The following is a 25,078-nucleotide window of genomic DNA, read 5'->3' on the forward strand; positions in this document are numbered from 1 at the left end:
CTGTCTCTCTCTCTCTCTGTCTGTCTCTCTCTCTCTCTCTCTCTCTCTCTCTCTCTGTCTGTCTGTCTGTCTGTCTCTCTCTCTCTGTCTGTCTCTCTCTCTTGTCTCTCTCTCTGTCTCTCTCTCTGTCTCTCTCTCTGTCTCTCTCTCTGTCTCTCTCTCTGTCTCTCTCTCTGTCTCTCTCTCTGTCTCTGTCTCTGTCTGTGTCTCTGTCTGTGTCTCTGTCTGTGTCTCTGTCTGTGTCTCTGTCTGTGTCTCTGTCTGTGTCTCTGTCTGTGTCTCTGTCTGTGTCTCTGTCTCTCTCTGTCTGTCTCTCTCTGTCTCACACACACACACAGACAGGCCCCCATTCCCCCTCACTCTCATTCGTGGTCTCTCTTTCTCCCTCAGGTATGGTGCAATAATTCTCAACTGCCGGTTGATCACCTTGTGGCTGGATCCTTTGAGACTGCTGCCCGGGTGAGTACCTGTGGGAACTGTGACAATATCTGTCACGCCTTCCTGAGGCATTCGGGAGGCCTGGATGTTTATCACCTTCCTTAACTCTGTCGCCCTGTTCTCTTCAGCTTCTTCATGACCAGGTTGGAGTGGTGAACTTTGCACCGTACAAGAGCCTCTTCCTTCAGGCCTTTGCCCGTGGCCGCTCGGTGTACCAGGCCCTGCCCTGTCTTCCTGCCATGTATGGTTACCCCCAACGCAACTGGTGAGTATAAGCCATGGCGAGCTGAGGAGAAGGAGGGGGTTGCGAAAACAGGGTCTTACCCGCTAGCCTGTCCTCTTGTGCTACTTCCCTGAGTCTCACTGTATGAAAAATGGCGACCAAGTCTGCATCTACCTCATTGTGCCCAACATGAGCAGCTGTATTTCCAACGTACCCCAGTCTTGAGCTTACAAAATGGTGGTATGGCCAGTTGTCATTGCATGGACGACAAAATTGGATCCAGGTGTCCTGGCGTAGCCAATCACTGGACCTAATGGTCACAGGACCTCTACCATCAGAGATTTGAGACCTGGTCAGCTGACGACTAGTGAGGGTAAACAAAACAGCCCCCCAACTTTCCTCCTCCTCCTCCCCCCCCCCCCCCCCCCCCCCCCCCCCCCCCAACCACACACACACACGCGCGCGCGCGCGCGCCCAGGCCTGTTGACATTGGTCACGCGTAAGATAACCACCAAACACGCAGGCATCACCAATCTGTGCCCAGAATGGTCGACCTGCCCTGCTGTCATCGTTCAGGTGATCAAACGCCTATGCCTGCTGGCTTTGCCGACCAGTGTGGGCAAAACGGCCACCAGGCCTTCAAATGTGGCCAATCCAGGTGTGCAACATGGCTGCCGGGCCACCTGATGTGGCCTATCCAAGTGTACAAAATGGTGGCCACTCCTGCCAAAGCGGGGATCCTTATTGGATGCGGAGTTCCCATGGCTTTTCTTCATTTTTCAGGAAGGAGGCCGGTTTTAAAGAGCGGTGTTCCTGCCGTGGGCCTCAAGCTCAACGATCTGATCCAGCGGCTGCAGCACTGCTACCAGCTGACGACGGCCGGCAAGTTCGAGGAGGCAGTCGAGCGGTTCCGCATCATCCTCCTCAGCATTCCCCTCCTGGTGGTGGACAACAAGCAGGAAATCGCAGAGGTGAGGATGAAGCACCGAGTATGATACTAACCTGTCACCCGCTCACCCCTTCGCTCCTCCCTCCCGTTGCACCCCACCCTTATCGCGGGTGGGGGCTTATGGACCCCAACTGTCAGTTGTGTCAGTTTCAGCGGCCGGCTCACTTTGATCCGGAGAGGGAAGCTGCTCTCTCACTGAAGCAATCAGCCGGCCGCTGAAATTGACACTGCCCGCTGCTCTCTCCCTCCAATCAGAAACATTGAAACTTAAAAGTTGGATTGGAGGGAGAGAGCAGCCGGCAGTGTCAATTTCAGCGGCCGGCTGATTGTTTCAGTGAGAGCAGCTTCCCTCTCCGGATCAAAGTGAGCCGGCTGCTGAAATTGACACTGTTTTAATTAGATCCACGATGGGGGTTTTAAATTTATTTTAAAATCTATGCTAGCGCTTCCCATTGTGAGTCTACGGGGGTCTGACCTCTCCCCCCGCCCCCCGTAGACTCTCAATGGGAAGCGCTAGCATAGATTTTTAAATAAATTTAAAACCCCCATCGTGGATATCCGCGGCTCGGTTGCAACGCGGGTGGCTGTCTTGGACCCCAACACCCGCGTTATAAAGGGGGACTACTGTAGTAGAGTTGACCAGGTGGATGTGCCTTATTTAGACTTTCAGAAGGCTTTCGACAAGGTCTCACATAGCAGATTACTATGTCAATTAAAGCAGCTGGGATTAGGGTAGTGTCTTGAGATGGATAGAAAGCTGGTTAGCAGACAGGAAGCTAAATGTTGGAATAAATGGATCTTTCCCGGTTGGCAGGCAGTGACTAGTGGGGTACCACAGCGATCTGTGCTAGAACCCCAACTGTTCACATTAATGATCTGGACGAGGGAACTAAATGTATTATCTCCAAATTTGCAGATGATACAAAGTTGGGTGGGAGGGTGAGCTGTGAGGAGGATGCAGAGATGTTTCGGTGGGATTTGGACAGACTGAGTGAGTTGGCACGTGTATGGCAGATCCAGTATAATGTGGATAAATGTCAGGTTATAAAATAAAAATGAAATCGCTTATTGTCATGAGTAGGCTTCAATGAAGTTACTGTGAAAGGCCCCTAGTCGCCACATTCCGGCGCCTGTCCGGGGAGGCTGGTACGGGTTATCACAGGATTAGACAGGGAAGATTCAGAAAGAATGTTCTCTGGTGGGAGAGTCCAGAACTAGGGGTCATTTGAGGAAAAGGGGTAAACCTTTTAGGACTGAGGTGAGGAGAAATCTCTTCTTGAACTTGATGATCAGCCATGATAATGAATGGCAGAGCAGGCTCGAAGGGCTGAATGGCCCCTTCCTGCTTTCCCCCACCGGCCCCCCCTCCCCTTCCCCTCTCTCTCTCCCTCTCTCGTCTCTCATACCTTTTCCCTCTCTCTCTCTCTCTCTCTCTCTCTGGACAGGCTCAGCAGCTCATTACTATCTGCCGTGAGTATATCCTGGGTCTCAGCATGGAGACAGAGAGGAAGAAACTCCCCAAAGACACCCTGGAGCAACAGAAGCGGATCTGTGAGGTAGGAGCCGGGGGATGTCAGTGAGAGGAGGGGAAGGGGGAATCAGTGACATCGGCCTTTCCTCGGGACTTGACCTTTCCCTCTTTGCCTCCCCTCCCTCCCCACCCCCATCAGATGGCGGCCTACTTCACCCATTGCAGCCTACAGCCTGTCCACATGATTCTTGTGCTCCGGACCGCCGTCAACCTTTTCTTCAAGCTCAAGAATTTCAAGACCGCAGCCACCTTCGCTGGGAGACTGCTGGAGCTGGGGCCTAAGCCCGACGTAGGACAACAGGTAACGGCTTGGCGTGAGCCTGGGGGGTGCGGATCAGGCAACGGTACCTTCCTGCCATATTTGTTGGGCGTTACGGAACACTGACAGCACTTCGCACAGCCACTGAGTCATTCTGGGGAAGGTGGGGGGGAGGGTGCAATTGGACCGTCAAACCCATGCCTTTTATATTATCATTGGAGGCAGTACAGAGGCGGTTTAGTAAGATGTTCTGGGTATGTTGGGTCTGCCATCTGAAGAAAGGTCAAACAGGTTAGGTCTGTATTCCTTCGAGTTCAGAAGAATAAGGTGATGTGATTGAAACATATCAGATTCTCAAAGTTAGACGGGGTAAATGGGGGAGGATGTTTTCACTCATGGAAGAGTGTAGGACCAGCGGGCAGACGTGCAGAATACGGGAGAGCTTGTTTAGGACAGATTGGAGGAGAAATTCTTCCCTCTGTGGTGAATCTCTGGAATTCTTTGTCCCAGGAAGTTGTGGGAGTCGAGACCTTGTAAATTTTCAAGCCTGAGATCGATAGGGTTTTAGTCAGTCAGGGCATTAAGGGTTATGGAGAGAAGGCAGGTAAGTGGACTTTGAGTGTTTGATCAGCTCTGATCTTATTAAATGGCAGAACAGGCTCGAGGGGCTGAATGGCCTTGTCCTGTTCCTAGTGCTCCTATTTCTTATGGTCAGTCCAATCAGTCCCAATCCTTTCCCCCTGCTCTCTATCCCCTATCCCTGCACATTTATTCCCCTCTTGACACTATCTCATTTCCTTTTGAATCATTCACCCCCTCTGCTCCCTCCCTGTGGGCCATGGGATCCAGGTTGTTGGTGCTCACTGCGTTAAAAAGGTTCTTCCTCGCATCGCACCCGGCATCTCTTACCCAAGCTCTTCAATCTGTGTCCCACCTAAATTTGTGTCCCATCAGTCAATGGGAACTCATCTCCTTATCCAAATCTTGTACACCACGATCCAATCACCCCCTCAATCACCTTTATCCCCTAGGAGAAGACTCCCAATTCCTCCAACCCTGACCTTTGTCTCTGAAACCCCCTCATGCTAAAACCATTCTGGTTAAATCTCCATCCCCACCCGCTCAAACACCTCCCGGAAGTGCAGTCACTAGGACTTCTCTATTTTCTTTATTCGTTCCTGGAATATGGGAGCCATTGGCAAGGCTGGCATTGGGGTCACTGTCTGTGCGGAGTCTGTACGTTCTCCCTGTGTCGGCATGGGTTTCCTCCGGGCGCTCCGGTTTCCTCCCACAAGTCCCGAAAGACGTGCTTGTTGGGTGAATTGGACATCCTGAATTCTCCCTCTGTGACCCGAACAGGCGCCGGAATGTGGCCGCTAGGGGCTTTTCACAGTAACTTCATTGCAGCATTGATGTAAGCCTACTTGTGACAATAAAGATTATTGTTTATTTGTTGCCCTTCCCTAATTGCCCTCGAATTGAGAGACTGGCTTGGTCAGTTGAGGAGTAAAAGAGTTAAACCACATGCTGCGGGCCTGGAGTTCTGTCGGCCTAGCAAGGTAAGGATGGCCCATTTCCCTCCCTAAAGGACATGAGTGAGCCAGCTGGGATTTTACAACAATCGGTCACCGTTGCTGAGACTAACTTTATATTCCAGATTTTATGACTTGAATTAGAATTCCGGCAGCTGCCCTGTGGGATTCAAACCTGTATCTCCGGAACATTAGCCTGGGGCCTCAGGATTCCAGAAATATAACCACTGCATCAACAGCCCCCCCAATTTTGATGTAATTCTCTAGATCTTTGAAGAACAAGAGGGATCTCATTGAAATAAAGTTTCATGGAGTGAATGGTCGTCTCATGTACTGTAAGGATTCTCTGATTTGAACACTGGACTTGTATTCCCTGGAGACTGGACTTGTATTCCCTGGAGACTGGACTTATATTCCCTGGAGAGTGGACTTGTATTCCCTGGAGACTGGACTTGTATTCCCTGGAGACTGGGCCTCTGTTTCCCTGGAGACTGGGCCTCTGTTTCCCTGGAGACTGGGCCTCTATTTCCCTGGAGACTGGGCCTCTGTTTCCCTGGGGACTGGGCCTCTGTTGCCCTGGAGACTGGGCCTCTATTTCCATGGAGACTGGACCTCTATTTCCATGGAGACTGGACCTCTATTTCCCTGGGGACTGGGCCTCTGTTGCCCTGGAGACTGAGCCTCTATTTCCCTGGGCCTCTCTGTCCCTGGGGACTGGGCCTCTATGTCCCTGGACCTCTATTTCCCTGGAGACTGAGCCTCTATTTCCCTGGAGACTGAGCCTCTATTTCCCTGGAGACTGGGCCTCTGTTTTCCTGGAGACTGGGCCTCTGTTTTCCTGGAGACTGGGCCTCTGTTTCCCTGGAGACTGGGACTCTATTTCCCTGGGTCTCTGTTGCCCTGGGGACTGGGCCTCTGTTGCCCTGGGGACTGGGCCTCTGTTGCCCTGGGGACTGGGCCTCTGTTGCCCTGGGGACTGGGCCTCTGTTGCCCTGGGGACTGGGCCTCTGTTTCCTGGAGACTGGGCCTCTGTTGCCCTGGGGACTGGGCCTCTGTTGCCCTGGGGACTGGGCCTCTGTTGCCCTGGGGACTGGGCCTCTGTTGCCCTGGGGACTGGGCCTCTGTTGCCCTGGGGACTGGGCCTCTGTTGCCCTGGGGACTGGGCCTCTGTTGCCCTGGGGACTGGGCCTCTCTTTCCCTGGATACTGGGCCTCTCTTTCCCTGGATACTGGGCCTCTGTTTCCCTGGAGACTGGGCCTCTGTTTCCCTGGAGACTGGGCCTCTGTTTTCCTGGAGACTGGGCCTCTGTTTTCCTGGAGACTGGGCCTCTGTTTCCCTGGAGACTGGGCCTCTGTTTCCCTGGAGACTGGGCCTCTGTTTCCCTGGAGACTGAGCCTCTGTTTCCCTGGAGACTGGGCCTCTGTTTTCCTGGAGACTGGGCCTATGTTTTCCTGGAGACTGGGCCTCTGTTTTCCTGGAGACTGGACCTCTGTTTTTCTGGAGACTGGGCCTCTGTTGCCCTGGGGACTGGGCCTCTGTTGCCCTGGAGACTGGGCCTCTGTTGCCCTGGAGACTGGGCCTCTATTTCCCTGGAGACTGAGCCTCTGTTGCCCTGGAGACTGGGCCTCTATTTCCCTGGGGACTGGGTCTCTGTTGCCCTGGGGACTGGGCCTCTGTTTCCCTGGGGACTGGGCCTCTATTTCCCTGGGAACTGGGCCTCTGTTGCCCTGGAGACTGGGCCTCTGTTGCCCTGGAGACTGGGCCTCTGTTGCCCTGGAGACTGGGCCTCTGTTGCCCTGGAGACTGGGCCTCTGTTGCCCTGGAGACTGGGCCTCTGTTGCCCTGGAGACTGGGCCTCTGTTGCCCTGGAGACTGGGCCTCTGTTGCCCTGGAGACTGGGCCTCTCTTTCCCTGGATACTGGGCCTCTGTTGCCCTGGGGACTGGGCCTCTGTTGCCCTAGGGGCTGTGCCTTTATTTCTCTGGGGATTTGAAGAATGACAGTCAAACGCACTGGAAGATGTAAAATTCTCAGAGGGAGTTGTAAATCTTGGGAATTCTCTACCCCAGAGAGCTGTTGTGTTTGCCCAGGGTAAGTGGGTGCATGAAAGTGTGCAGGGGCGGCTCGGGTTAGCACTGCTGCCTTACGGTGCCAAGGACCCAGATTTGATCATGGCCAGGTGAAGTGGAGTTTGCACATTCTCCCCGTGTCTGCATGGGTCTCATCCCACAACCCAAAGATGTGCAGGCTAGGTGGCTTAATTGGAACAATTTTAAAATGCAAACCATGTGTTGATAGCAGTTTTTGTTCATCCCTCAGACTCGCAAAATCCTGGCTGCCTGTGAGAAGACGCCAAGCGATACACACCATTTGAACTACGATATGCATAATCCATTTGACGTTTGTGCGGCTTCGTATAAACCTATTTACAGGTACGGAACAGCATTTGCTTGTCAAACAAGAACATGGGTGATGGCCCATGCCACCCACCACTCAATTATGCTATGACAGAGAATCAGTACTGAGGGAGCTCTGCACTGTTAGAGGGTCAGTATTGACGGAGTGCTGCACTGTTAGAGGGTCAGTATTGAGGGAGTGCTGCACTGTCAGAGGGTCAGTGCTGAGGGAGTGCTGCACTGTCAGAGGGTCAGTGCTGAGGGAGTGCTGCACTGTCAGAGGGTCAGTGCTGAGGGAGCGCTGCACTGTCAGAGGGTCAGTACTGAGGGAGTGCTGCACTGTCAGAGGGTCAGTACTGAGGGAGTGCTGCACTGTCAGAGGGTCAGTACTGAGGGAGTGTCAGGATGCTGTGAAATGCTGATGGGCTTGATGCTTTTGGCTTTGATTGGACAAGTTCTCAATTTAATGCTTTTTTCAACTAACTTTGTGTACAGAGGAAAACCCGTTGAGAAATGTCCGTTGAGTGGAACCTGCTACTGTCCAGAGTTCAAGGGTCAAATCTGCCGTGTAACTACAGTAAGTAGCTATCTCCACTTCACCTAGAACAGGACTGAGACACCAGTCAGTGTTCAGATATCTCCCTGGGAGAGAGGGACTGAGAGACACCAGTCTGTGTACAGATATCTCCCTGAGAGAGAGACTGAGAGACACCAGTCAGCGTACTGATATCTCCCTGAGAGAGAGGGACTGAGAGACACCAGTCTGTGTACAGATATCTCCCTGAGAGTGAGAGGCACCAGTCAGTGTACAGATCCCTCCCTGAGAGAGAGGGACTGAGAGACACCAGTCAGTATACAGATATCTCCCTGAGAGAGAGGGACTGAGAGACACCAGTCAGTGTACAGATATCTCCCTGAGTGAGAGGGACTGAGAGACACCAGTCAGTGTACAGATATCTCCCTGAGTGAGAGGGACTGAGAGACACCAGTCAGTGTACAGATATCTCCCTGAGAGAGAGGGACTGAGAGACACCAGTCAGTGTACAGATATCTCCCTGAGAGAGAGGGACTGAGAGACACCAGTCAGTGTACAGATATCTCCCTGAGATAGAGGGACTGAGACACCAGTCAGTGTACAGATATCTCCCTGAGAGAGAGGGACTGAGAGACACCAGTCAGTGTACAGATATCTCCCTGAGAGAGAGAGGGACTGAGACACACCAGTCAGTATACAGATATCTCCCTGAGAGAGAGGGACTGAGAGACACCAGTCAGTGTACAGATATCTCCCTGAGAGAGGGACTGAGAGACACCAGTCTGTGTACAGATATCTCCCTGAGAATCACAGAATATTACAGAGCAGAAGAGGCCCTTCGGCCCATCCAGTCCACACTGATGCATGCAAAGCACCTGACCTGCCGACCCAATCCCCTTTTCCAACACTTGGCCCATAGTCTTGAATGTTAAACCATGCCAAATGCTCATCCAGGTACAAGGATGTGAGGCAACCCACCTCTACCACCCTCTCAGGCAGTGCATTCCAGACCGTCACCACCCTCTGGGTAAAATGGTGTTTCCTCAAATCCGACTCACTTCACCACCTGTCCCATAGTAACTGACCCTTCAACTGAGGGGAACAGCTGCTCCCTATCCACCCTGTCCATGCCCCTCATAATCTTGTCCACCTCGATCAGGTTGCCCCTCAGTCTTCTCTGCCCCAGTGAAAACAACCTAAACCCATCCAACCTCTCTTCTTAACGTAAATGTTCCATCCCAGGCACCATCCCGGTGAATCACCTCTGCACCCCCTCCAGTGCAATCACATCCTTCCTATAATGTGGCGACCAGAATTGCACACAGTGCTCCAGCTGTGGCTTCACCAAAGTTCTACACAACTCCAACATGACCTCCCTGCTTTTGTAACCTAGGCCTCGATTGACAAACGGCAAGTGTCCCGAATGCCTTTTCACCTGTCCTCCTGCCTTCAGAGATCTATGGACAGACCTGCCAAGCTGCCTTTGTTCCTTGGAACTTCCCAATGTCAGGCCATTCATTACTCCATCAGTCACTTTTCTGCCCATTTGACCATCCCGTCTGTAACTTCCTGTAACCCATGGCACTCAACCTTACCGTTAACCATCCTGCCTATCTTTGTGTCGTCCACAAACTTACTGATGCTACCCCCCACATAGTCATCTATGTCGTTTATATAAATGACAAACCAACAGGGGACGCAGCACTGATCCCTGTGTTCCGACATTGGACACTGGCTTCCAATCACTAAAGCAGCCGTCTGTCATCACCCTCTGTCTCTTACAGCTCAGCTCATTTTGAATCCACCGTATCAAGTTACCCTGTATTCCCCGTACATTTGCCGCCTTTATAGTCCCCCATGTGGGACCTTTTCGTGGGAAGTGGTCATCGCTGTCCATGAGGGGGCAGTTAAGAGTCAACCACTTTGCTGTGGATCTGGAGTCATATGTAGGCCAGACCGGGTAAGGACGGCAGATTTCCTTCCCTAATGGACATTAGTGAACCAGATGGGTCTTTACAACAATTAACAATGGTTTCATGGTCATTATCAGACTTCTAATTCCAGATTTTTATTGAATTCAAGTTACGTTATACTCACCGCTCCGCCCTCCGACTCTGCTCTCTGGAGACCCTCCCCGTGCTTTTTAATGCAGTCTCTCGCCTGTCAGTGTACCTGAGAGAGGGGGATTGAGAAACCCCAGCTTTACAGCTGCTCTGACGTTCCTGTGTTTGATGCTGAGTGTTTTGGTTCTGTTTCCAGGTCAGCGAGATTGGGAAGGACGTCATCGGCCTCCGTATCAGCGCCTTGCAGTTCCGCTGAAACCTCATCGGGCACTTTCCTCCTCTTCCTTCATCCCTGGCTGCAGCAGACGCACAGATCCTGTTCGAAGGTCCTTGTGCCTGTCCCACTTTATCTATTCCCCCCTCATCTCGGGAAGTTTTCAATTGAATGTCCGTGTCTCGTAGCTGCTGCCTCGCAATCCGACATGGGTGTTTTGACCCCACCTCCTCCGTTTCCTCCCGTCACATTCCGTATCTGTTTAGAGATTTTAATCTATCATAATGGTGGCTCATTCTACACACACTTTCCCTAATCCATGCTTCTCAATTCAAATACACCTCTCAATAAAGTTCACCTCTCAATAAAGTTAATCTGCTGTGTTTCTTGTGACTCCTTTGACCACTCTGGGATTGGGTGGGGATACCAAGGTTTGCGGAATGCCCAGAAGCGAGGCTGACATTCCTTTCACTGCACAGCCCCTCACGGTGGCACAGTGGTTAGCACTGCTGCCTCCCAGCTCCAGGGTCCCGGGTTCAATTTGGGCCTCTGGTAATTGTGTGGAGTTTGCACTTTCTCCCCTTGTCTGCGTGGGTTTCCACTGGGTGCCCCACTGAGGGAGTACTGCACAGTCAGAGGGTCAGTACTGAGTGAGCGTGCACTGTCAGAGGGTCAGTACTGAGGGAGTGCTGCACTGTCAGTGGGTCAGTACTGAGGGAGTGCCGCACTGTCAGAGGGTCAGTACTGAGGGAGTGCTGCACTGTCAGAGGGTCAGTACTGAGGAAGTGCTGCACTGTCAGAGGGTCAGTACTGAGGGAGTGCTGCACTGTCAGAGGGTCAGTACTGAGGGAGTGCTGCACTGTCAGAGGGTCAGTACTGAGGGAGCGCTGCACAGTCAGAGGGTCAGTACTGAGGGAGTGCTGCACTGTCAGAGGGTCAGTACTGAGGGAGTGCTGCACAGTCAGAGGGTCAGTACTGAGGGAGTGCTGTACTGTCAGAGGGTCAGTACTGAGGAAGTGCTGCACTGTCAGAGGGTCAGTACTGAGTGAGCGTGCACTGTCAGAGGGTCAGTACTGAGGGAGCGCTGCACTGACAGAGGGTCAGTACTGAGGGAGTGCTGCACTGTCAGAGGGTCAGTACTGAGGGAGTGACGCACTGTCAGAGGGTCAGTACTGAGTGAGCGTGCACTGTCAGAGGGTCAGTACTGAGGGAGTGCTGCACTGTCAGAGGGTCAGTACTGAGGGAGTGCTGCACTGTCAGAGGGTCAGTACTGAGGGAGTGCTGCACTGTCAGAGGGTCAGTACTGAGGGAGTGCTGCACAGTCAGAGGGTCAGTACTGAGGGAGTGCTGTACTGTCAGAGGGTCAGTACTGAGGGAGTGCTGCACTGTCAGAGGGTCAGTACTGAGGGAGTGCAGCACTGTCAGAGGGTCAGTACTGAGGGAGTGCTGCACTGTCAGAGGGTCAGTACTGAGGGAGTGCTGCACTGTCAGAGGGGCAGTACTGAGGGAGCGCTGCACTGTCAGGGAGTCAGCGTGGGAGAGGAGCCGGAGATTTAAAAGCGCGGGAGAGGAGCCGTTGATTTAAAAGCAGGAGAGGAGCCGTTTATTCCACCCAGTACCGCGGTCTGGTTGGATGACCTAATGGAACTCTTGCATCTGGAGAAGGTAAAGTCAGGGGGTCAGTTGATTGATTGATTTGATTTTATTGTCACGTGTGCAGTGCAGTGAAAAGTATTGTTCTGCGTACATGAAAAAACATAGGACATACATAAAATACACAATGTAAATACATAGACACAGGCATCGGATGAAGCATACGGCGTGTAGTCCTACTCAGTAGAGAAGATTTGTGAAGAGATCAGATCGTCCATTCGAGTGTGATTTGGGAGTCTGGTAACAGCGGCTTCATGTGATGGACTGGGCGGTGTTCACGACTCTGTAGTTTCTTATGATCTTGAGCCAAGCTGTTGCATACCAGGCTGTGATGCAGCCAGATAGGATGCTTTTTATGGAGCATCTGTAAAAATTATTAAGAGTCAACGTGGACAGGCCGAATTTCCTTAGTTTCCTGAGGAAATATAGGCTTTGATGTGATATCTTTGTTTTAGCATTACATAATAACTAGGAGCAGGAGTAGGCCATCTGGCCCCTCGAGCCTGCTCCGCCATTCAATGAGATCATGGCTGATCTTTTGTGGACTCAGCTCCACTTTCCCGCCCGAACACCATAACCCTTAATCCCTTTATTCTTCAAAAAAACTATCTATCTTTACCTTAGAAACATTTAATGAAGGAGCCTCAACTGCTTCACTGGGCAAGGAATTCCATAGATTCACAACCCTTTGGGTGAAGAAGTTCCTCCTAAACTCAGTCCTAAATCTACTTCCCCTTATTTTGAGGCTATGTCCCCTAGTTCTGCTTTCACCCGCCAGTGGAAACAACCTGCCTGCATCTAGCCTATCTATTTCCTTCATAATTTTAAATGTTTCTATAAGATCCCCCCTCATCCTTCTAAATTCCAACGAGTACAGTCCCAGTCTACTCAACCTCTCCTTATAATCCAACCCCTTCAGCTCTGGGATTAACCTAGTGAATCTCCTCTGCACACCCTCCAGTGCCAGTACGTCCTTTCTCAAGTAAGGAGACCAAAACTGAACACAATACTCCAGGTGTGGCCTCACTAACATCTTATACAATTGCAACATAACCTCCCTAGTCTTAAACTCCATCCCTCTAGCAATGAAGGACAAAATTCCATTTGCCGCCTTAATCACCTGTTGCACCTGTAAACCAACTTTCTGTGACTCATGCACTAGCACACCCAAGTCTCTCTGGACAGCGGCATGCTTTAATATTTTATCGTTTAAATAATAATCCCGTTTGTTATTCCTACCAAAATGGATAACCTCACATTTGTCAACATTGTATTCCATCTGCCAGACCCGAGCCCATTCACTTAACCTATCCAAATCCCTCTGCAGACTTCCAGTATCCTCTGCACTTTTCGCTTTACCACTCATCTTAGTGTCATCTGCAAACTTGGACACATTGCCCTTGGTCCCCAACTCCAAATCATCTATGTAAATTGTGAACAATTGTGGGCCCAACACTGATCCCTGAGGGACACCACTAGCTACTGATTGCCAACCAGAGAAACACCCATTTATCCCAACTCTTTGCTTTCTATTAATTAACCAATCCTCTATCCATGCTACTACTTTACCCTTAATGCCATGCATCTTTATCTTATGCAGCAACCTTTTGTGTGGCACCTTGTCAAAGGCTTTCTGGAAATCCAGATATACCACATCCATCGGCTCCCCGTTATCTACTGCACTGGTAATGTCCTCAAAAAATTCCACTAACTTAGTTAGGCGTGACCTGCCCTTTATGAACCCATGCTGCGTCTGCCCAATGGGACAATTTCTATCCAGATGCCTCGCTATTTCTTCCTTGATGATAGATTCCAGCATCTTCCCTACTACAGTAGTCCCCCGTTATACCGCGGGTGTTGGGGTCCAAGACAGCCACCCGCGTTGCATCCGAGCCGCGGATATCCGCGGGTCTAAAAAAAACTTACATCCATCACTTTTAGTGTTGCACTTGTCGATGTTAAAGCACAACATGGCCTGACCACCGACGGATGAAAAATCAGGGGGAAAAAACCCTGACTTCAACATAAAAAGGTTTGTGAGCGGTGTGAGTATAAACTCGGGTCATTTGGAATTAAGAATCTCTGTTCCGGTTGGGAGTAAGGCACGAAACAAAGCGACCGGTCTCCCGGTTGAAGGCAGACTGCCCCCTCCGAAAGTTAGAGTTCGAACTTTTGCAGCAAAAGACAGGCTCCGTTCTGCCAACTGCACGACTCGCTGAGGGGCGGCAATAAACCCACGCGTGTGGCCTCTCTCTCTCCCTCTCCCGCCTGCTGCAGTGTGCTGTCAAAGCGGGTAAAACAAGGGCACGTTCCTCTCCTTGCTGGATACGGAATCTTCAAACAACCTGCAGGCCGGCCCTGGCCTGGGGACAATGGGAAAAGGGACTGACATTCAGCACAGGGCATGGACGCTGCACTTTACCCCATCACTCTCTTTCGCCACCTTTTTTGTGAAAAAAGTTGGGGTCCATAAGCACCCCCGCCGTATATCGCGAACCGCGGTATTGTTGGGTGCGGTATAACGGGGGACTACTGTACCGAAGTTAAGCTCACTGGCCTATAATTTCCTGCTTTCTGCCTACCTCCTTTTTTAAACAGTGGTGTCACGTTTGCTAATTTCCAATCCACCGGGACCACCCCAGAGTCTAGTGAATTTCGGTAAATTATCACTAGTGCATCTGCAATTTCCCTAGCCATCTCTTTTAGCACTCTGGGATGCATTCCATCAGGGCCAGGAGACTTGTCTACCTTTAGCCCCATTAGCTTGCCCATTCCTACCTCCTTAGTGATAACAATCCTCTCAAGGTCCTCACCTGTCATAGCCTCATTTCTATCAGTCGCTGGCATGTTATTTGTGTCTTCCACTGTGAAGACCGACCCAAAAAACCTGTTCAGTTCCTCGGCCATTTCCTCATTTCCCATTATTAAAACTCCCTTCTCATCCTCTAAAGGACCAATATTTACCTTAGCCACTCTTTTTTGTTTTATATATTTGTAAAAACTTTTACTGTCTGTTTTTATATTCTGAGCAAGTTTACTCTCATACTCTATCTTACTCTTCTTTATAGCTTTTTTAGTAGCTTTCTGTTGCCCCCTAAAGATTTCCCAGTCCTCTAATCTCCCAGCAATCTTTGCCACTTTATATGCTTTTTCCTTCAATTTGATACTCTCCCTTATTTCCTTAGATATCCACGGTCGATTTTCCCTCTTTCTACCGTCCTTCCTTTTTGTTGGTATAAACCTTTACTGAGCACTGTGAAAAATCGCTTGGAAGGTTCTCCACTGTTCCTCAACTGTTCCACCATAAAGTCTTAGCTCCCCGTCTACCTTAGCCAGTTCTTCTCTCATCCCCTTGTAATCTCCTTTGTTTAAACACAAAACACTAGTATTTGATTTTACTTTCTCACCCTCTATCTGTATTTTAAATTCCACCATATTGTGATCGCTCCTTCCGAGAGGATCCCTGTCTATGAGATCATGAATCAATCCTGTCTCATTACACAGGACAAGATCTAGGACCGCTTGTTCCATCGTAGGTTCCATTACATACTGTTCTAGGAAACTATCACGGATACATTCTATAAACTCCTCCTCAAGGTTGCCTTGACCGACCTGGTTAAACCAATCGACATGTAGATTAAAATCCCCCATGATAACTGCTGTACCATTTCTACATGTATCCGTTATTTCTTTGTTTATTGCCTGCCCCACCATAACGTTACTATTTGGTGGCCGATAGACTATTCCTATCAGTGACTTTTTCGCCTTACTATTCCTGATTTCCACCCAAATGGATTCAACCTTATCCTCCATAGCACCGATGTCATCCCTTACTATTGCCCGGATGTCATCCTTTAATAACAGAGCAATACCACCTCCCTTACCATCCACTCTGTCCTTCCGAATAGTTTGATACCCTCGGATATTTAACTCCCAGTCATGACCATCCTTTAACCATGTTTCAGTAATGGCCACTAAATCATAGTCATTTACGATGATTTGTGCCATCAACTCATTTACTTTATTCCGAATACTACGAGCATTCAGGTAAAGTACACTTAATAGAACAGTACAGCACAGAACAGGCCCTTCGGCCCTCAATGTTGTGCCGAGCAATGATCACCCTACTCAAACCCACGTATCCACCCTGTATCCGTAACCCAACAACCCCCCCCTTATGTTGGTTTTTTTACCTCTGTTTTGAATCTTAACATCTCCGGTTTTATTCCTTTTGTTATTACTGGGCCTATTCACTGAGCTCCCCTCAGTCACTGTACCTTGTACTGTCGCCCTTTTAGATTTTTGACTATGTCTTCTCTGCCTTGCACTTTTCCCCTTACTTCTTTTTGCTTCTGTCCCTGTTTTACTACCTTCCAACTTCCTGCATCAGTTCCCATCCCCCTGCCACATTAGCTTAAAACCTCCCCAACAGCTCTAGAAAACACCCCCCCTTGGACATCGGTTCCAGTCCTGCCCAGGTGCAGACCGTCCGGTTTGTACTGGTCCCACCTCCCCCAGAACCGGTCCCAATGCCCCAGGAATTTGAATCCCTCCCTCTTGCACCATCTCTCGAGCCACACATTCATCCTATCTATCCTGACATTCCTACTCTGACTAGCTCGTGGCACTGGTAGCAATCCTGAGATTACTACCTTTGAGGTCCTACTTTTTAGTTTAACTCCTAACTCCCTGAATTCCGCTTGTTGGACCTCCTCCCGTTTTTTACCTATATTGTTGGTGCCTATGTGCACCACGACAGCTGGCTGTTCACCCTCCCCCCCACCCCCCCCCCCCCCCCCCCCCCCCCCAGAATGTCCTGCAGCCGCTCCGAGACATCCTTGACCCTTGCACCAGGGAGGCAACATACCATCCTGGAGTCTCGATTGCGTCCACAGAACCGCCTGTCTATTCCCCTTACGATCGAGTCCCCTATCACTATAGCCCTGCCAGTTTTCTTCCTGCCCTGCTGTGCAGCAGAGCCAGCCACGGTGCCATGAACCTGGTCTCTGCTGCTTTACCCTGGTGAGCCATCTCCCGCAACAGTATCCAAAGTGGTATATCTGCTTTGCAGGGAGATGACCGCAGGGGACACCTGCACTGCCTTCCTACTCTTGCTCTTTCTTTTGGTCACCCATTTTCTATCTCCCTCATTAATTTTCACATGCGGTGTGACCAACTCGCTAAACTTGCTTCCACGACCTCCTCAGCATCGCGGATGCTCCAAAGTGAGTCCACCCGCAGCTCCAGAGCCGTCAAGCGGTCTAACAAGAGCTGCAACTGAACACACTTCTTGCACGTGAAAGAGCCAGGGACAGTGGACGTGTCCCTGAGCTCCCACATCGCACACGAGGAGCATGACACGGGTCTGGGATCTCCTGCCATGTCGTAAACCTTAGGTAAACTTATACAACAACAATTTCAAAATAAAAATAAATAAACTAGACAATGAAAAGAAAAACTACTTACCAGTCACTTACCAGGGTTAAAAAGCACCTCTGAAAAAGCACCTCCTCTCACGCTGCACCGAATTACCTCACTGCCTAGGTGGACCAGGACAGATTGTTGGTGATGTGCACACCTCAGAACTTGAAGCTGTCAACCATCTCCACCTCGGCCCTGTTGATGCTGACAGGGGTGTGTACAGTACTTTGCTTTCTGAAGTCAATGAGGTTGAGGGAGAGATTGAGGGCTTCTACCTAAGGTGGCAGCCATTCATTTCCTACCTGAAAGAATAAAGAAACAGGAAAAATAGGAGAAGGAGGAGGTCTCTTTGGGGCAAAGTTTAGAGGAGATGTGCGAGGCAGCTTTTATAACACAGAGGGTGGTAACTGCCTGGAACACGTTGCCAGGGGAGATTGTGGAAGCAGATACATTAGCGGCGTTCAAAAGGCATCTCGACAAATACATGGACAGGATGAGTTTAGAGGGATACGGCACTAGGAAGTGCTGAGGGTTTTGGCCAAGGTTGGTATCAGTACAGGCTTGGAGGGCCGAAGGGCCTGTTCCTGTGATGTATTCTTTGAGGCAGGTTGTTCCTTCAAACCTGCTCTGCCATTCATTATAATCAGGCTGATCATCCAACTCAATAGCCTAATTCCCCCTTTCCCCCCGCGGTCTTTGATCCCCTTCGCTCGAAATGCTATATCTAACTGCTTCTTGAAAACATACAATGTTTTGGTCTCAACTCCTTCCTGTGGTAACGAATTTCACAGGCCGACCGCTCTCTGGGTGAAGAAATGTCCCCTCATCTCTGTCCTAAATGGTCTACCCTGCGTCCTCAGACTGTGACCGCTGGTTCTGGGCACACCCACCATAGGGAACATCCTTCCTGCATCTACCCTGTCCCCATCGGGAACATCCTTCCTGCATCTACCCTCTCCCCATCGGGAACATCCTTCCTGAATCTACCCTGTCCCCATCGGGAACATCCTTCCTGAATCTACCCTGTCCCCATCGGGAACATCCTTCCTGAATCTACCCTGTCCCCATCGGAACATCCTTCCTGAATCTACCCTGTCCCCATCGGGACATCCTTCCTGCATCTACCCTGTCCCCATCGGGGACATCCTTCCTGCATCTACCCTGTCCCCATCGGGAACATCCTTCCTACATCTACCCTGTCCCCATCGGGAACATCCTTCCTGCATCTACCCTGTCCCCATCGGGAACATCCTTCCTGCATCTACCCTGTCCCCATCGGGAACACCCTTCCTGCATCTACCCTGTCCCCATCGGGAACATCCTTCCTGCATCTTCCCTGTCCCCATCGGGAACATCCTTCCTGCATCTGCCCTGTCCCCATCGGGAACAGCCTTCCTGCATCTACCCTCTCCCCATCGGGAACATCCTTCCTGCATCTACCCTGTCCCCATCGGGAACATCCTTCCTGCATCTACCCTGTCCCCATCGGGAACATCCTTCCTGCTTCTACCCTGTCCCCATCGGGAACATCCTTCCTGCATCTACCCTGTCCCCATCGGGAACATCCTTCCTGCATCTACCCTGTCCCCATCGGGAACATCCTTCCTGCATCTACCCTGTCCCCATCGGGAACATCCTTCCTGCATCTACCCTGTCCCCATCGGGAACATCCTTCCTGCATCTACCCTGTCCCCATCGGGAACATCCTTCCTGCATCTACCCTGTCCCCATAGGGAACATCCTTCCTGAATCTACCCTGTCCCCATCGGGAACATCCTTCCTGCATCTACCCTTTCCCCATCGGGAACATCCTTCCTGCATCTACCCTGTCCCCATCGGGAACATCCTTCCTGAATCTACCCTGTCCCCATCGGGAACATCCTTCCTGCATCTACCCTTTCCCCATCGGGAACATCCTTCCTGCATCTACCCTGTCCCCATCGGGAACATCCTTCCTGCATCTACCCTTTCCCCATCGGGAACATCCTTCCTGCATCTACCCTGTCCCCATCGGGAACATCCTTCCTGCATCTACCCTGTCCCCATCGGGAACATCCTTCCTGCATCTACCCTGTCCCCATCGGGAACATCCTTCCTGCATCTACCCTGTCCCCATCGGGAGCATCCTTCCTGCATCTACCCTGTCCCCATCGGGAACATCCTTCCTCCATCTACTCTGTCCCCATCGGGAACATCCTTCCTGCATCTACCCTGTCCCCATCGGGAACATCCTTCCTGCATCTACCCTGTCCCCATCGGGAACATCCTTCTTGCATCTACCCTGTCCCCATCGGGAACATCCTTCCTGCATCTACCCTGTCCCCATCGGGAACATCCTTCTTGCATCTACCCTGTCCCCATCGAGAACATCCTTCCTCCATCTACTCTGTCCCCATCAGGAACATCCTTCCTGCATCTACCCTGTCCCCATCGGGAACATCCTTCCTGCATCTACCCTGTCCCCATCGGGAACATCCTTCCTGCATCTACCCTGTCCCCATCGGGAACATCCTTCCTGCATCTACCCTGTCCCCATCGGGAACATCCTTCCTGCATCTACCCTGTCCCCATCGGGAACATCCTTCCTGCATCTACCCTGTCCCCATCGGAAACATCCTTCCTCCATCTACCCTGTCCCCATCGGGAACATCCTTCCTGCATCTACCCTATCCCCATCGGGAACATCCTTCCTGCATCTACCCTGCCCCATCGGGAACATCCTTCTTGCATCTACCCTGTCCCCATCGGGAACATCCTTCCTGCATCTACCCTGTCCCCATCGGGAACATCCTTCCTGCATGTACCCTCTCCCCATCGGGAACATCCTTCCTGCATCTACCCTGTCCCCATCGGGAACATCCTTCCTGCATCTACCCTGTCCCCATCGGGAACATCCTTCCTGCATCTACCCTGTCCCCATCGGGAACATCCTTCTTGCATCTACCCTGTCCCCATCGGGAACATCCTTCCTGCATCTACCCTGTCCCCATCGGGAACATCCTTCCTGCATCTACCCTGCCGTCCTGTTAGAAATCTACAGGTTTCTATGAGATCCCCCCTCATTCTTCTGAACTCCAGTGAATTCAATCCTACCCGATTCATACGTCAGTCCTGCCATCCCAGGAATCAGCCTGGTAAACCTTCGCTGCACTCCCTCGAGAGCAAGAACATCCTTCCTCAGACAAGGAGACCAAAACTGCCCACAATACTCCAAGCGTGGCCTAACCAAGGCCCTGTACAATTGCAGCAACACATCCCTGTTCCTGTACTCGAATCCTCTCGCAATGAATGCCAACACCGCCTGCTGTACCAACATTCTTACCTTGAGGGACTGGTGTACGAGGGTACTCAGGTCTCGTTGCACATTCCCCTCTCCTAATTTATGGTCATTTAGATAATAGTCTGCCTTATCGTTTTCGCCACCAAAGTGGATAACCTTGTATTTACCCAAATTATACTGAATCTGTCACTCATTTGCCCACTCACTCAACTTGTTCAAATCACACTGAAGGATCTCTGCATCCTCCTCACAGCTCACCCTCCCACCCAACTTGGTGTCACCTGCAAATTTGGAGATATTGCATTTTTTTCCCTCATCCGAATCATGAATATATATTGTGAATAGCTGGGGTCCCAGCACCGATCCTTGTGATACCCCACTAGTCACTGGCTCCCAATTTGAAAAAGGCCTGTTAATTCCTACTCTTGTTTCCTCTCTGCCAACCAGTTTTCTACCCATCTCAATACATTTCCCCCGATCCCAAGTGCTTTAATTTTACACGCTAATCTCTTATGTGGGACTTTGCCAAAAGCCTTCTGAGAGTCCAAATACACCACATCCACTGGCTTTCCTTCGTCAACTATACCAGTTACATCCTCGAAGAATTCCAGTAGATTTGTCAAGCATGATTTCCCCTTCAGAAATCCACGCTGACTCTGCCCGATCCTGCTACTGGAGAATCCCGCTGCCGGTAGGGTTGCGCCGCACCGCGCTGGAAAAAGCAGCTAGCGGACCAGACAATCCTGCCTCATAATTCTCCGTTCCCGCAGCCGGCCAATGGGGTTCCCCATTTTGGCCATCGCACGCCGGCTGCCGGCGGAACGAAGGATCCCTCGCCGATGGTTTTTCCAGTATTTTCACAATCCTGGTCTGCCACGTGTGACGGGACGGTTGTTCTGCTCTGTTTCTGACACTTCAGTGATGTGATAAAGTTTATTCTCTTTCCAGCATTTTAATTCGGCAATCTTTTTCATCAACCACTTTATCATATTGCTCCTTGTGTTTTTCTATCTGCCTGACCATTTCGGCAATGTGGTTCTGGCATATAATCTCAGTTTCTCTCCTGTCATGATATGCAGACATGCAGATAATGATATACAGACACAGACAGGCAGCTAATGAACACAGAGAACAGGACATGACCAATGAGCAGGCAGGACACTCAGGGGTGGGATCTGACTATAACAGGAACGAGGCATTCACACTCCGCCTCTTTCCACTGATCAACATCTACAGAGTGAGTCAGGGTGTATGTACAGTATCACACCTCCAGCACGTGGCTAAGAGCTAGTCTGGTTCAGTCAGACAGAGTAACTACACTTAGGGTAGCAGAGAGTCAAACTCATAGAGAACTGTGCTAACTGTGCTACTGGTTCAACAAATCAGATTGATCATTGAAGCTAGTACCAGCCCCTGGAGAGCCCAAGTGGTGGTCGTCAAGACTGGGGAGAAGCACCGGATGGTCATCGACTAGTCAGACCATCAACCGGTACAAGCAGCTCGATGCGTAACCCCTCCCTGGCATCTGACATGGTCAACCAGATTGCGCAGGATCGAGTCCTCTCCACAGTTGACTTGAAGTCCGTGTACCACCAGCTCACTATCCGCCCGGAGGAACGCCAATACACTGCCTTCGAGGAAGATGGCCGCCTCTACCACTTCCTCAGGGTCCCCTTCGGCGTCACCAATGGGGTCTCGGTATTCCAGCGAGAAATGGACCGAATGGTTGACGAGTACGGCCTGCAGGCCACGTTCCTGTACCTAGACAATGTCACCATCTGTGGCCATGACCAGCAGGACCATGACGAAGACCTCCGGCACTTCCTCCACACCGCTAAACTCCTGAACCTCCGACATTCCCTCCACACCGCTAAACTCCTGAACCTCCGGCACTCCCTCCACACGGCTAAACTCCTGAACCTCCGGCATTCCCTCCACACGGCTAAACTCCTGAACCTCCGACATTCCCTCCACACCGCTAAACTCCTGAACCTCCGGCACTTCCTCCACACGGCTAAACTGCTGAACCTCCGACATTCCCTCCACACGGCTAAACTCCTGAACCTCCGGCATTCCCTCCACACAGCAAAACTCCTGAACCTCCGGCACTTCCTCCACACAGCTAAACTCCTGAACCTCCGGCATTCCCTCCACACGGCTAAACTCCTGAACCTCCGGCATTCCCTCCACACGGCTAAACTCCTGAACCTCCGGCACTTCCTCCACACCGCTAAACTCCTGAACCTCCGGCATTCCCTCCACACAGCTAAACTCCTGAACCTCCGGCATTCCCTCCCCACCGCTAAACTCCTGAACCTCCGGCATTCCCTCCACACCGCTAAACTCCTGAACCTCCGGCACTTCCTCCACACGGCTAAACTCCTGAACCTCCGGCATTCCCTCCACACCGCTAAACTCCTGAACCTCCGGCACTTCCAAACTCCTGAACCTCCGGCACTTCCAAACTCCTGAACCTCCGGCACTCCCTCCACACGGCTAAACTACTGACCCTCCGGCACTTCCTCCACACCGCTAAACTCCTGAACCTCCGGCACTTCCTCCACACGGCTAAACTCCTGAACCTCCGGCACTTCCTCCACACGGCTAAACTGCTGAACCTCCGGCACTTCCTCCACACGGGTAAACTGCTGAACCTCCGGCACTTCCTCCACACGGCTAAACTCCTGAACCTCCGGCACTTCCTCCACACGGCTAAACTCCTGAACCTCCGGCACTTCCTCCACACCGCTAAACTCCTGAACCTCCGGCATTCCCTCCACACCGCCAAACTCTGAACCTCCGGCATTCCCTCCACACAGCTAAACTGCTGAACCTCCGGCACTTCCTCCACACGGCTAAACTCCTGAACCTCCGGCACTTCCTCCACACGGCTAAACTCCTGAACCTCCGGCACTTCCTCCACACCGCTAAACTGCTGAACCTCCGGCATTCCCTCCACACGGCTAAACTCCTGAACCTCCGGCACTTCCTCCACACCGCTAAACTCCTGAACCTCCGGCACTTCGCCCACACCGCTAAACTCCTGAACCTCCGGCATTCCCTCCACACCGCTAAACTCCTGAACCTCCGGCACTTCCTCCACACGGCTAAACTCCTGAACCTCCGGCACTTCCAAACTCCTGAACCTCCGGCACTCCCTCCACACGGCTAAACTCCTGAACCTCCGGCACTTCCTCCACACGGCTAAACTCCTGAACCTCCGGCACTTCCTCCACACGGCTAAACTCCTGAACCTCCGGCACTTCCTCCACACGGCTAAACTCCTGAACCTCTGGCATTCCCTCCACACGGCTAAACTCCTGAACCTCCGGCACTTCCTCCACACGGCTAAACTCCTGAACCTCCGGCACTCCCTCCACACGGCTAAACTCCTGAACCTCCGGCACTCCCTCCACACGGCTAAACTCCTGAACCTCCGGCACTTCCTCCACACGGCTAAACTCCTGAACCTCCGGCATTCCCTCCCCACCGCTAAACGCCTGAACCTCCGGCACTCCCTCCACACGGCTAAACTCCTGAACCTCCGGCACTTCCTCTACACGGCTAAACTCCTGAACCTCCGGCACTTCCTCCACACGGCTAAACTCCTGAACCTCCGGCACTTCCTCCACACCGCGAAACTCCTGGACCTCCGGCACTTCCTCTACACGGCTAAACTCCTGAACCTCCGGCACTTCCTCCACACGGCTAAACTCCTGAACCTCCGGCATTTCCTCCACACGGCTAAACTCCTGAACCTCCGGCACTTCCTCCACACAGCTAAACTCCTGAACCTCCGGCACTCCCTCCACACGGCTAAACTCCTGAACCTCCGGCATTCCCTCCACACCGCTAAACTCCTGAACCTCCGGCACTCCCTCCACACCGCTAAACTCCTGAACCTCCGGATTTCCCTCCACACGGCTAAACTCCTGAACCTCCGGCATTCCCTCCACACCGCTAAACTGCTGAACCTCCGGCACTTCCTCCACACGGCTAAACTCCTGAACCTCCGGCACTTCCTCCACACGGCTAAACTCCTGAACCTCCGGCATTCCCTCCACACCGCCAAACTCCTGAACCTCCGGCACTTCCTCCACACGGCTAAACTCTTGAACCTCCGGCACTTCCTCCACACCGCCAAACTCCTGAACCTCCGGCACTTCCTCCACACGGCTAAACTGCTGAACCTCCGGCACTTCCTCCACACGGCTAAACTCCTGAACCTCCGGCACTTCCTCCACACGGCTAAACTGCTGAACCTCCGGCACTCCCTCCACACGGCTAAACTCCTGAACCTCCGGCACTTCCTCCACACGGCTAAACTCCTGAACCTCCGGCACTTCCTCCACACCGCTAAACTCCTGAACCTCCGGCATTCCCTCCACACGGCTAAACTCCTGAACCTCCGGCACTTCCTCCACACGGCTAAACTCCTGAACCTCCGCCGCCTCCTCCACACCGCTAAACTCCTGAACCTCCGCCGCCTCCTCCACACCGCTAAACTCCTGAACCTCCGGCACTCCCTCCACACGGCTAAACTCCTGAACCTCCGGCACTTCCTCCACACCGCTAAACTGCTGAA

General features: G+C 51.8%; 1 protein-coding gene across 1 annotated transcript in view; it reads left to right on the forward strand.

Moving 5' to 3' along the window:
• The window catches only part of copa (COPI coat complex subunit alpha), a 69,347-nt gene extending 58,834 nt beyond the window's left edge, over positions 1–10,513 (forward strand). The window contains exons 27-34 of the mRNA XM_038801076.1: positions 339–459; positions 567–703; positions 1,449–1,632; positions 3,056–3,166; positions 3,281–3,442; positions 7,251–7,363; positions 7,823–7,904; positions 10,122–10,513. Coding sequence (XP_038657004.1) covers positions 339–459; positions 567–703; positions 1,449–1,632; positions 3,056–3,166; positions 3,281–3,442; positions 7,251–7,363; positions 7,823–7,904; positions 10,122–10,181 — 970 coding nt within the window. The 3' untranslated portion in view covers positions 10,182–10,513. The remainder of the gene's footprint in view (positions 1–338; positions 460–566; positions 704–1,448; positions 1,633–3,055; positions 3,167–3,280; positions 3,443–7,250; positions 7,364–7,822; positions 7,905–10,121) is intronic.
• The last annotated feature ends 14,565 nt before the right edge of the window (positions 10,514–25,078 follow it).

Source organism: Scyliorhinus canicula, chromosome 6, assembly GCF_902713615.1.
Source record: "Scyliorhinus canicula chromosome 6, sScyCan1.1, whole genome shotgun sequence".
In the NCBI taxonomy this organism is placed as follows: domain Eukaryota; kingdom Metazoa; phylum Chordata; class Chondrichthyes; order Carcharhiniformes; family Scyliorhinidae; genus Scyliorhinus; species Scyliorhinus canicula.